Source organism: Vicugna pacos, chromosome 16 (genome assembly GCF_048564905.1).
Source record: "Vicugna pacos chromosome 16, VicPac4, whole genome shotgun sequence".
In the NCBI taxonomy this organism is placed as follows: Eukaryota; Metazoa; Chordata; class Mammalia; order Artiodactyla; family Camelidae; genus Vicugna; species Vicugna pacos.
Genome location: NC_133002.1, coordinates 12460037 through 12472837, shown reverse-complemented (window position 1 = coordinate 12472837; position 12801 = coordinate 12460037). Strand labels below are relative to the sequence as shown.

General features: G+C 51.5%; 1 protein-coding gene across 1 annotated transcript in view; it reads right to left on the bottom strand.

Annotated features, from left to right (window-relative positions):
- GLP2R (glucagon like peptide 2 receptor) overlaps positions 1-4619 on the bottom strand; it is a 37850-nt gene extending 33231 nt beyond the window's left edge. The window contains exons 1-3 of the mRNA XM_072940112.1: positions 4572-4619; positions 3505-3592; positions 1457-1561 (exon numbers count right to left, since the gene is read on the bottom strand). Coding sequence (XP_072796213.1) covers positions 1457-1561; positions 3505-3592; positions 4572-4619 — 241 coding nt within the window. The remainder of the gene's footprint in view (positions 1-1456; positions 1562-3504; positions 3593-4571) is intronic.
- Positions 4620-12801: the final 8182 nt, after the last annotated feature.

Below are 12801 nucleotides of genomic sequence, written 5' to 3'. Positions count from 1 at the left end.
AACTTCCTACTCGGGGCCCCGCGGGTAGTGGGCCGATAATAACTACCTGCTGGATTTAACTGACGGCTCCGGCTACTCTCCGTCTGAAAGCTTTGCTAATTGCCATCTCAGACAACATGCTCCAAACCAAACTCTTCATCTTCTCCTTAGACCTGCTCCTCCCACATATTTTCCCGCCTCAGTTGATAGCAAACCCATCTTCCCAGTCCTCCGGCCCCAAACCTTGGAGCCATCCTTGTTTTCTTTCTGTTTCTCGTACTCTTCATGTCCTCCAGCAGCCAATCCTGTCTCTCTCCCTTCAAACATGTCCAGAATATCCGCACTACTTCTCACCTCCTAGGACCCCCCACCTGGTACCTCCACTCTTATTATTGCAAATGGCCCCAGTACTCTTGCCCCTCCGGGTCTACAGTTAACACAGCAGCCAGAGTGAGCTGGATAAAACACCAGTTGCATAAGTCATGCCTCACTCAAAATCTTCCAAGGGCTCTCTGAAAATAAGTCAGAGTGCTCATCTGGCCTCCCACAAAGCCCTGTAAGGCCCAGCCGCCAACACTGACTCCTCCCGTCCAGCAAACTGTCTGGCATCTTCTCTTCCAGCTTTCCTGAAACCTCACCTCCTCACGCTTGCCACTGCGTTTCACCAGAGGACAGTTCCACGGACTACGTCCCTACTACTCCCCTCCAGAAATACATCTTCCTTCGAAACTCCCTCTTTTCACTGGAGCCATCAAAATATTGAAACAGAATTTTAACTGCAGTGATGACTTCTTGGTCTGAAATAAAATACAAAATGTCACCATCTTGCCTTCTCGGAAACCCCTTCTCTTCTGCCTGCAACTGCGTCACCGTGGATGTTTCTTGAGAATAGTTGCCTGTTCCTAGATTTGAATTGTTTCTCTCTCCCCTTCCAGAATAAAACCACCAGGAGGCTGCGCTGCTGGGGCAGGTGGGGGTGGGCCTTAAGTAACGGTCACTTCAGGACCAGCTAAGGGTTAAATTCACCATCTGAGTCCTGGGGACTCAAAAGCACCCATTCAACAGCACCTCCTTCCAATGCTATTGCAAGGGTAGATCTGACGTTCTTTCTTGCCACCTGAGAAGCCAAAACCTGCGTGGCTGTGAGCTTCCCAGTCTTTCTCCCCATCTCTTTCTCCTCTCCAGGATGGTGATAATTCTCACTCTCACTGCAGCAGAGTCTGTGGCAGCCAGACCCGGACACTCTGATCTTTAAAGACCATTACATAAACAGAACATCCAGGCGCAGAAGAATTGCAGGATGACGAGAGGAGAGGCAGAGAGAAAAAGGAAGATGCGTTACTGACAGCTTAGGATAAGGAGGCTTGAGAAAAGCACCAGGTGGGAGCCTCTCTTTTTAGCCGCCCCCTGGCTGCTCTACTCAGGAGGGACTGGCCTTTAAGGAAATGTTAGAAAGTGGTACAGTAAGACTTACTACCTTCACGCCACCAAGGTAAGTATGAAGGGCAGGGGACGGAGACATTTCCCGGAGAGGAATGAGGCCAGCACACGTACTGATCGAAGGTCCCGTTACAAACTGTGCCTGCAGAGAGAAGAGGGGTAAAATGAACTGATGGAGGCAGAGGCCTCGGGAGCCCAGCGCCTGCCTTCCCGCATCAGAAGCTGGTGCAGCCTGTGCAGGGACCTGTGTGGACGTCCCCCTCTCCAGACAGGTCGAGGATGAGGAGTGGGACAGGGAGGGCTGGAATGCCTAATGCAGCCCTGCACACTGTGGCTTTGCTGCCCAACTTGAGCCCTGGCAGCGGTCCAGGGAGCTAGGCCAACGTGCAGGTCACACTGATTTCAGTTTACTTTACACAAGCTGAACTCTCGCAGAAACGCGGGGTCAGGAGGACAGTGGGAGGCTCAGCCGGTGTCTTCTGTTTCCATAATTAACGAAATCACGGTCAAGCCCTCACCAATTCAATCTCGGAACACCCTTACTGTGAGAGGTGCAAAATGACCAGGGGACGTAAGGGGGCCTGCGGAACTGAGGTTCTTGGTCACGTGTGCCCGACACAAGCGCTGTCTGGTCCTGTTTCTCTGTTTAAAGACTAATCCCATGATCATTATGAAATATTTGGGCAGCTCAAGCTCATGGGATGATTTGCACCCTGGCGCTTGGCAATGAGATGCTACAAATATAAGGTCCAGGCTTGTGGGGCCCCAGAATCAACCGAAGGGGTTTCAGCCTGGGTCCCAAGCTTCCGTATTACAAGCTCCCCACTCTCGGGTACCAAGCTTCGTTTCCCACCATCTGCTGGGGCCACTTGGGGGGAACTGTCAGATTACTGGTATCGAGATGCTGCAAACACAGATTCGTTTGCTTATGCTGGCTTAGGGCACCTGGTGGGCCTGGCGTCCAGGTGTTAGCACCCAGTCCGTGTGCACTCACCTGGCTGAGCCACCCAAAGCGTGGCTCCAGATCAGGAGGCCTGCCCTCCTTTGATCTCAGAAAGCAGTATTCCCCAAAGTGGGAGTGGTTCTTGTAACAGAGCAAGTCCTGATGGCTGCCTGCCTGGCTCAAGAGCTGTTTAGAGGGAGCGGGGCATGGCTTGGAGGCTGGGACTGACTTCAGGTCAGGAAAAGGAGGAGAGAGGCTATAGTGTCCTGTCAACTCTGGGCCCCTGAATGAAATGATCTGAAAGAAGCCAGGAGACCATGGAGGGGGCCACTTTCATCCACAGCCCCCCGTGCTCAGAGGCAGTGGGTCAAGGCTCCTTAATCCTTTATTTTTTTCCTTAAAAAAGAAATGAATCTGGATGCACCCAAAGGGTCAGTATGTGGACAGAAGCAGCTGTGGGCAAACTATTAGCATATTTGCTAGAATGCTCTACACCTAATGTGCATCTGGATAAGAGAAATGTTATAACTCAGAGTCAGCGAGCACGCTGGGAGACTGAGAGACAACCCCACACACAACAGGTTCCTAGGTTACTCTACGATGGTGGCTCATGTCACATGATTAGGTGGTCAGTGTGCTGTGACAGATGGCTTTTATGAAAGATGGCCACAGGCATACATGTCCCATCTCATGTGCTCTTTTACAGTGCAGGTGGGTCGCCTTTGTAACTCTGACCCAATTGAACATGGCAGAAGTGACCTCCAAGGCTAGGTCATTAAAGGAAGCATGACCTCTGGTCATCTCTGCCCTTGCAATGCAGCCTCCCTGCGGTGAGGAAGCCCAGGCCGCGCGGAGAGGCCAGGTGGAAGCGTTCTGGCCGACGATCCCAGCTCGACTCCCAGCATCAGCCAGCAGAGATGGGTGTGAACCAGACGGCCCAGGATTCCAACCCCCAGCCTCTGCGTTTTCCAGCCAAACTCCAGACATTGCAGACCAGAAACCAGCCATCCCCAACGTGCTCTGTCTGAATTCCTGACCCACAGAAACTGGGAGAGATAATAAATCATTACAATTACTGTTTTAAGCCACTAAGCTTTGGGCTATTTGTTACACAGCCATAGGTAATTAATACATGTGCTCACCAGAAGGTTCCTTGAGCAAGTCTCTCAGACACTTCTCTTTGTACTGAGCCCACTTCCGAGTTGTCTCCTCAAGGAGAGATCCTGCAACCTGAGTGGAAAAAAACTATAGTGACTCCCAGGTGGCGGCAAGCACACAGGTGGCCTCATTACCATCTAATACCATGATTCTCAAACCCTCCCGCTGAACTGCCCGCGATGGCCTGCACCATGCAACAATTTCTTTGGCATCTTCTGTACTACCATCAACAGACATACAAATTTTACATTCACGCTGTAATCTAATCATGCTGGGTTTTAATACAAACATGAAAGATTTTTTTCAAAATCTTAAAGTGAGGCTGACATTTCAAGAGGATGCAATACGCCCAGTCTGAAGTTTCACAACCAAACAGATGAATAACTGCATGTTTCTAAGACAATGTGGATCTGTCTCAAAGTGAGGGGCAGCCCACTAAGAGGGCTCAGTAGTGTGTCAGAGAAGGGTCAGAGCAATTGCGGGCCCGACCATCCCACCCAGGCATCTGTGGGTCCAGAGTCGAAAACATTAGGTCAACAGACGCTCTGCTCCTGTACCAAGGATAAGGGATTTTCCTCTTTCCGACATTCACTGTCCCATCCCATAGGACCTTGGATGCACAGCCACACGCTTTTTGGGCTTTCCAGATAACTGGGCTGTCTAACAACTTCTAATCACATAGCTGTACCATGTGTTCTGGTTTTAAAAGGGGGTTTCTCCTAACACTGTAAATCAACTATGCTTCAATAAAAAATTAAATAAAAAAAACCAGAAGAAAAAAATTAAAGGGGCTTTCTCTTCTTCAATTCACTCATGTTAACCGAGCACATGTTGTGCGCAGGCTTTGCATTAGTAAGGAGTTGAAGGGAATACAAAGATGGCAAGACACTGTCTCTGCCCTCAAGGACTTAGCACCTGCTAAGGAGAAGGACATTAGGTAATTGGCTGGCCCAAGAAGTCACATGACCATCCTACCCTGCCCTCCTCTGCTTACAAACAGCCTCTTCCCCAGTGGCTCAGTACTGACACCCCGGTCCTCTGTGTCACAAACCTGAAACCAGGAGTTGTCCTCCACTGCTCCCTCTTCTTCACTCCACATCCACCCATGCACCGGAGTCCATCCTCCTCCATTTCTTTCCTGTCCGTCCCTATCTCCCATTTCCTCCACCTACAGCCTGGTGCCATGTGCCCCCTCTACACTGTTCCAGAGGGATAGGCCCATGGGGTAGACCCGTGCACAGGGCACTCCTGCTTAAAGTCTTCTCCTGGGGACCTGCTGATTCAAGATTTAATTTCTCAGCCATCCCCATCCCAAGTCTCTCAACCCCAGTCACGACTTGGGATCCTCATACTTCCAATTGGTCCCTCCCTCCCACACTCGTTTCCCGGTTCATCTCTCAAGGCTCAACTCAAGCCAATGACTGCTGGTCCCACTTAAGTTGGACCTTGAGCTGGTAACCCTTCTCAGTGTCTCGTGACCTCATCACCCTGTACTGTCAAGGGTGGGTCACTCATTCACCTCCCTAACCACCTAAATATGTTCCCTGAGGGCTGAGAGAGCCTCACGTCTCTGAACACCAGCCCCCAGCACAGGGGCTACTGTCCTCTTTCTCTCTCATTTGCCAGCCAAAGAAACAGGCGCAGAGGTGGAGTGGCGGAGGGAGGGGATGAACATGGAGAGGTTGAATATGTGATCAGGGCAAAGATCGTCCATCTCATCAACTTGCTTTCAAGTCTTGTCTCCCCTCACTAGAGGTGAAAAACTCAAAATGCTTTTCTGGGCCAGGTGGATAACCTGAAAGAAGGAGGTAGGACAGGTGTAACTACAGGGAGTGGGGGAGCCTACTGTAAACTGGGGCCGGACCCCTTGGCAAACAAACCATCTCCCACCCCTCCTCTCCAATCTGAAATCCAGCCTCTGTCCTGGAAACCATTGCCTTGTTATGAGATCCATACGGGTGTGGATGCAGGGCTAACGTTTATCTTTTCCTGCCAGGTTGCTGGGTTCAGGAGCCAAGAGGAATGCTAAGCAGGGAGGTGGGAGTGTGGTGGAGGCTGCGCAGGAGCCCAGGGGGGCCAGTCGTGGAGGCCTCAGGCCTCATCTCCAGCCAGGACTAGGAGAGGGGCACATGGGGCTCTGCCCTCTGCCCCAGAGCTCTGCCTGCCTGAACTCTCCTGAATCCTGGAACCCTGAGGCCCCTGCGTAGGGTGACGGAGGAGACCCCTGCCCCCTGGGTCACTCCAATTCCCTTCTACCAAACCCTGCTTTAAACTCCATCCCAGGGACACTCTGCTGGACACACATTTTCATCTTTCTCCCACGTATCTGAGGACGTGTCTGTGCACGTATCATGCTTGCGTGTCCCAGTGTGGGTGTGTCAGTGCGGAGGGAAGATGTGGGCATTGCAGAGTCTACAGGACCTGCACGTGTATGTGGCTTGTGGGGTGTGGGTACATTTCCAAGCACCTGTCTTTACAGGAGGGACTTTTATGCATGTGCTCATCCGTGCTGAACGTGTTCTAGACACACGCAAATGCATGCCTGCTGCACATGTGTCAGCGTAGAACGCACGCATGCCTGTATGTGTATGTTGAGTGTCTCCATATGCTTCCATATATCAAGCGTTTGTGTATCACTGTGTGTCTGACTGCACAAGTCAGGTGCCCCATCTCTGGCTGCCTCTTTAAGCAGACCTAGAAGTCTGTCTCTAGAAGTTAGGGATCCTGGGCGCTCCGCAGAGACTTGCATACAAGGTTTTAAGGGTGGCCTTGATTTGGACAGAGGGTAAGAGAGAGCAGAGCTTCCCAACCCGCCGAGCAACGTTGGGCCCTCATGGTCCTAGTGGAGGAGGAATTTCCCACGGGCCTCTGCTGAGGCTCAGGCTGCCCAGAGAACAAACAGCACACATCCCCGTGTGGAGGGGCCTGCCTCCTCCCAGCAAAGGCAGGGGCTGCGGGGGGTGTGGAGTGGAGACAGCTGCTTCCAGCCCAGATAAGGCCATGGGGCTCACAGTTTCCATTTCTAGGATCCCCTCCCCACTCAGGTCCCAGCCCCTAAGCCCTGGCCCCATGGCCTGGAAAGGTCTCCACTGACTCACCCCAGCGCCCTGCCCCCACCCTGGGAACAGCACCCCACCACAGCCTGTCCTGGGCCACTGTGGTCTTTGGGGCAGGACAGCCCCGGCCTGGGGCCCTCACAGCTAAGACCCTGACCCTTGCGCCTCTGAAGAGCCACACAGGAAGGAGGACTGGCCCCTCCTGTTCTCTTAGAACGACACTCCCTGCGTCTACGTGGTCTACGTGCTCATGCGCTCCGCTCCGCCAGCCGGGCTGTCCCGGCCCAGAGGGCCCAGAGCCCGAGGGGCAGCAGTCATCATCAGGGGCAGAACTGGGCCTCAAACTCTGGACTCATCCTCCCTTCTCCCCCGCTGCTCCACAACTTCCCATCCAAGGCCTGCCCCCTCCAGCCCTGCCTGGCCCGCCTCCCCTCCCCCTCCCTGGGCTATGTATAGGGACTGGGGGAGGCAGAGCTCCAGGGCTGTGGCTCCCCGGGCCTTCCCCAGGGGCCCTGCAGGCCGGGAAGTGTCTTCATTCAGCCCAGCAAAAGGCTGTGTCACTCCAAGTGAGCAGTGGGGGTAGGGAGTCTCGGCAGAGGCAGGGGGCTGGGCTCCGGCCTGGGCCAGGGCCCTGCAAAGCCTTTTACAGCCCACACACAAGCCTGGCTTCCTCAGAATCATTCTGGAGACCCCCTTGGGGCTGGAGCGGTTCGGGAGGTCTCTGCGGGCGCTAGCAGCTCCTTGGGGAGGCCTGGAGGAGACCAGCACCCGGACCACCAGCCTGCTATCTCCCCTGCATGCCCCCCAAGTCTCCTTTCTCTAACAAAACTATCCCTCTGACCCATGACTCCCCTCCACCAACAGTGGGTCGAATGCCTTAGGGTGCATTTCAAGGCCCTTGCAGCAAAATGCACGAACTCCCACACTTCTGCCTTTGTGGCTGCTCTGGTCCCACTGCCTGAAGCATCCCTTCCACTTGCCATGCTGTCTGACAGACTCCCTTCTTTAGGTCTTCAGAGCCCAGTATAAATGCCACCTCCTCCAGGAAGCCATCCCTGATGAGGCCTGTTAGCACTCCTCCCCTCCCCTCCCTGCCCACCATGCCCATTGAAATATATCCCTCCTCTCCTGCCCTGGCTCCCTCCTCCAGTGTGGAGCTGCTGTCTGTCTTGAGTAGTGATCTCTGGGGCTCCTGAGAGGGCAAGGCCCTGCCTCTCTCATCCCTCTGACCCCTGGCCCAGCCCCCAGCTCCATCAGCCATTTGAATGAGTGAGTGAAGGGAGGGGCACCTAATGAAGCAGTGTAGGAACTAGTGACTGAACAGTGAATGGAAGTGGAGAGAACAGGGGGGCAGGAAAGCAGAAAAGACCCCACCTGTGTCTCCTGAGCCCTGGAGTGACTGCCTGGTGCCCCCACAGGCGGGAAGGTGGCAGGGGCAGCCCAGGCCAGGTCTTAGTGGCACGGCTCGGCCCTGGGCACCTGCCAGCTTGGTCACTCTCATTCTTTCCAGATCAAAGTTCCCCCGGGGAACAGTCTGGAACCTGACACTGGCCTGGGGTGGGGGGACTGGGCCAGCTGGCACAGTTTGGGAGGAGGACACGGAAAGGCAGGCACCTGTCCCCAGCTCCAGGGACCCCAAGCCAGCAGCCTGCGGAGGGGACTGGATACACTTCCGCACACCTACTTCAGCCCCAGCCCCATCCTTGGATAGGCCATACTGGTAGGTGGGGAACCCCTGGCTCTAGGCCCTTCTGTCCCAGACTCCCCAAGGACCCTCAGGGCCTCAGGGGCTCGGCTTCCTGCATGACCACCCCCCCACATCAGTTCTGACTCAGCCCCACCCCGTCTCCCAGCACCTTCCATCCAGACACCCTCCAGGTGTGTGTTTCTCTATCTCCCAGTGTCTGTATCTATTTCTGTCTTGGCACCTTTCTGTCTAGACTCTCTGTACTTCTGTGTTTCTCTGTATTTTTCATTCTTCTCTCAGTCCTTACCCTGGTCTCTCTTTCCATCTCTCTGTCTCCCTAGATACGAAGAGTAATGATGGAGTGATTTGTCCACCCTTTCTTTTAAGGAAGGAGCTGTTTTCATGGCTCTCCCCCCATCTCCAGCCCCTAGTCCCTCCAGTCTACAGTGAATAGATTTTCCTGATGCTGAGATGAGGGTGGGAGAGGACAGACCTCACCGCTCCTGCTGCAGCCAGGCCTCCCTGGTGCCCTTAGGCTGCTGTGGCTGAAACAGGCCTCAGTCAGCCTCACGACCACGTGAGCAGGCGGGGAGGAAGAGGGCAGAGCTGGTCTGGGGCAGCAGGCCTGTGTCAGTGGGCCAGGTCCCTGAGTCTGCCACCATCTGTCCTTCCTTGTTCCACTTCTAGCTGTGGAAAGTCACACCACAGTCAGAATCTGACTTCACGCTCCCTGCTCCTAAGTACAAGCTAGTGTCACATGTCTCATATGCGTGCGCGCCCGCGCACACAGACACACACACACACACACACACACACACACACACACACTCACACAGTATAGGGGAGCATAGGCTCAGCGCATGGGACTCAGAATCTCAGTCATGGTTCACCCCTCTTTGTACCTCAGTTTTCTCATCTGTAAAATGGGGGTTATAATAATAGTATCCGTGTCCCAGGATCGTTATAAGGATTAAATTAGTCCATGTTTGTTAGGCGCTTACAAACAAAGGCCCTATGTCTGGCACATGGCACTCTATCAACCTATTCGTTTAATAAAATAATAAAAATTAATAAATATGTATGCTTCAAATTTGACTCTCAATGAAAATTACAGGTTGCTTTCACCTTTGTGCTGTTGTCCCAGGCTGAGCCTGATCCTGCTCACCAGCAGGTCCAAACAGGCCTAATGTGAGTAGTTGTAAGTCTTGTCCAGGAATAACATTGCGCTCTGGGGGTGCGCATTTCGACCTGCTCGTGGAACCCCTCTGCGTTAACAGCGGCTGTATCACGTGTGGGGAAGTCACATGGCTTCTGGTTAAAGACGGTTGAAACCATGTCCTTCTGCCCCAAACACGTAGACATGAGATTGTTAAAAAATTAATGAGAAGGACATGTTGGTAGACAAGAAATGGAGACTTGTCCTTAAAAGAAAATAGAGTGGAGGCTGCAGGCAGAGAAGGGGCTGGGAAGAGAGCAGGGCTGAACGTGCTGGGTGTGAGCCACAGGGTAAATGCTGAGCCGGGCTGGGCCCTGAAGCTGGCTGGTGTCAGGATCTGTGCCAGTTGGTGATGATAAACCAGAGCAGCTACGTCCACCCTTCAAGGTCGTGGCAAAAACCAAAGCCCCATGCCTGTGGTTGGGCAGAACCATTAGGCTCAAAGGGACTGTCCCAGAAATGTGTCATTCACATGAGGTGGAGGCCCACAGTGGACACTTCTGAGAAAACCCTGGTCTGGAGCCCAGCCAGGTACAGGTACAGACCAAGTAGAGGCCGCTGGCAGATGGCCTTGGGTTTTATGGAATCTCAGACAGATGGTCTTTGGACCTCCTCATGATAAGTTATATCTTTAGTAGATACTAATTGGTAAAAAATACGTAAGGACCAAAAATTACTGTAAAGGCACTATTGTTTTTAATGAATTGTGTTTTACTTACCACAGTAACATTAAGGAACATGTGAAAACCTGTTAAGAATTTGGTCTTAAGATTTGGTTTTGTTTTCTGGCTGATTGCAAAGGGATCGCCTGGGAACCACTGTCCTAGTACCTAGTGACCCTATATGGGAATCCCTAACTCCAAAGTTGTTTTTTCTTTTTTAGTTTATCTTTCAATTTACTAATACAACTATATGATATAAAATTAAAAGGTACAAAAGGAAATATGGTGCTGCAGCCTCCCAGTCCCCTTCCCTGAAAGCAACCACCATTCAGTTTCTTGTATGTCCTCCGGAGATATTCTGTACCAGCATCGTTTCCATGGTAAAAACAGCCTACCTGCTGAATGGATAAAGAAGATGTGGTGTATACATATAATGGAATAGTACTGAGCCATAAAAATGAAATAATACCATTTGCAGCAACATGGATGGACCTAGAGATTATCATACTAAGTGAAGTAAGACAAGTATCATATGACAACACTAGTGTGTGGAATCTAAAGTGTGACACAAATAAACTTATTTACAAAACAGACTCACAAACACAGAAAACAAACTTATGGTTATCAAAGGGGAAAGTGGAGGAGGAATAAATTAGGAGTTTGAGATTTGTGGATACACACTACTGTATATAAAATAAACAGCAAGGTCGTGCTGAATACCACAGGGAACTATAGTCAGTTTCTTGTAATAATATATCATGGAAAAGAATATGAAAAAGTATTTATCTGTATAAATGAATCACTTTGCTGTACACCAGAAACAAACACATCGTAAATCAACCATAGTTCAATTTTTTAAAGAAGTCTCCCTGTGCTGCCCAATAAAGAGCCATCAGTCACACGCCTGTAGAGCACTTGAAATGTGGCTAGTGCAACTTGGAAGTGACTTTTAAACTTTATTTCATTTTCATTAATTTAAATTTGGATTTACATGGCCACACGTGGCTAGTGGCATACTCTGCATGTTGTACCACATCTTGCTTTGTTCACTTAACAACACATGTCTTGAAGATAGACTGGCCTTCCTTATTTTTAAAAGCTGCTGCATAATATCCTCTGTAATCCAGCAAGGTATTCCCTTACTCAGCGTGGAGAGCCATGGAGCACAACTTTTAATAAAAAGCTCTGAAATCTTTTACATCATGCCATCATAACCAACACATCTTGCAACAATTCTGGGTTCCTCATCCTTCCACTTTAATCAGCCTAAGCCTGAGATAGTTTGATATGAAATAATCCCTTTCAGGGACTAGAAGAAATAACTTACCATGATCACTGCCCTAAAATACAACGTCCACTCACATGCCCTGTGCCTGGAAGTCAACGGTGAGGGTGGCATTCCTCAGGGTTAATCATGGCTCCCTGCAAGTGGTTCTCCTTTAGAATGCAAAGTGCACTGGGCAAGGCAGAAATTAATGGAGAGCATCTGAGGTTGGTTTTGCTTTCGCTCTGATGAGAGGGACAAAGAGATGATGGAGAGGCCAAGGAACTTTGTGAAGCTGTGCGGGTTCTGATGGTGAATCTCCCTGTTCTTAAAATTCTCCTTCAGTCCATGTGGATCCCTAAGCTTGTGCCTTTAGGCAGCCTTCCTTTCAGGATATTTGAGGCAATGAGAACCTTTCCAGTCTCATATGACCTCTAGAGAGCACATCTCACCAACCTCTTTTGATGTTTACCCCGTGTAGCCCTTTCTTCTCTGAGGTCTGTACAGGAGGCAGTGGATGCACGATTTAACATCAGACAGGCCCGGGTACAAATCCCAGATCCACTTGGCACAGCCCCTTGGCAGCTCATGGGGCGAGTGCACAGCAGCACGTGCTGGCCTTTGAGTGGTCAGTCTGTACAAGGAATCATATAGGGGGAATGAAGAAATGGCCTAAACTTCACTCAGAAATATTCCTGAGTCACCACTGGGCAGGGCTTGCGGCTAGACATTGGACGGAGGAAGGAGATTTGATTCCTGCCTTGTCAGGGCTCCTGAACTAACAGGGAACAGTGCTGGGGTCTGCACACCGGTGGGCACTATCTTTCCCAATGACAACTGGGAGAGTGGAATTTGTGCATTCTTCAGAACACTCATTACTGCTACAGAACCAGGAATAACCTTACCAGCGGGTCATATGAGTGCTGAATAAAATCACAATTGTCTGCACACATCCCAAATCAAGACTCAGTTACAACCTGGAATAGACTTTTTGGCCCCGAGCGCTCACCTCTCCCTGCATCCACACCCTTACCGCGTCTCTGTGGGCAGAGTGTACCGTCTCATTCCCTGGTAGGGGGGCGTCGGCCCATGGAATGGGCAGAAGGGAGAGTGCTGGTTCTGTGCCTAGGACGGAGGAGGCCTGATGGGTTTCTGCCTTGCCCTCTTATGCCTCCCTTGAGCAGCTGCTGCCTCTTCAGCCTGGGCCCCAGAATGAACACACATGGAAAAGACTCGCCCTGGCTGATCTGCAGACCAGGAATGAGGCGCAGAGCAGACCCAGCAAGCAGGGCGTTGAGCAGAGCTGTCCCAGCTACGCTGCAGAATGGTGACAATCGTTACTCCAACCCACCGAGTTCTGGGGTGGGTTTGTCACATAGCGCTCTTGTGGCAACAG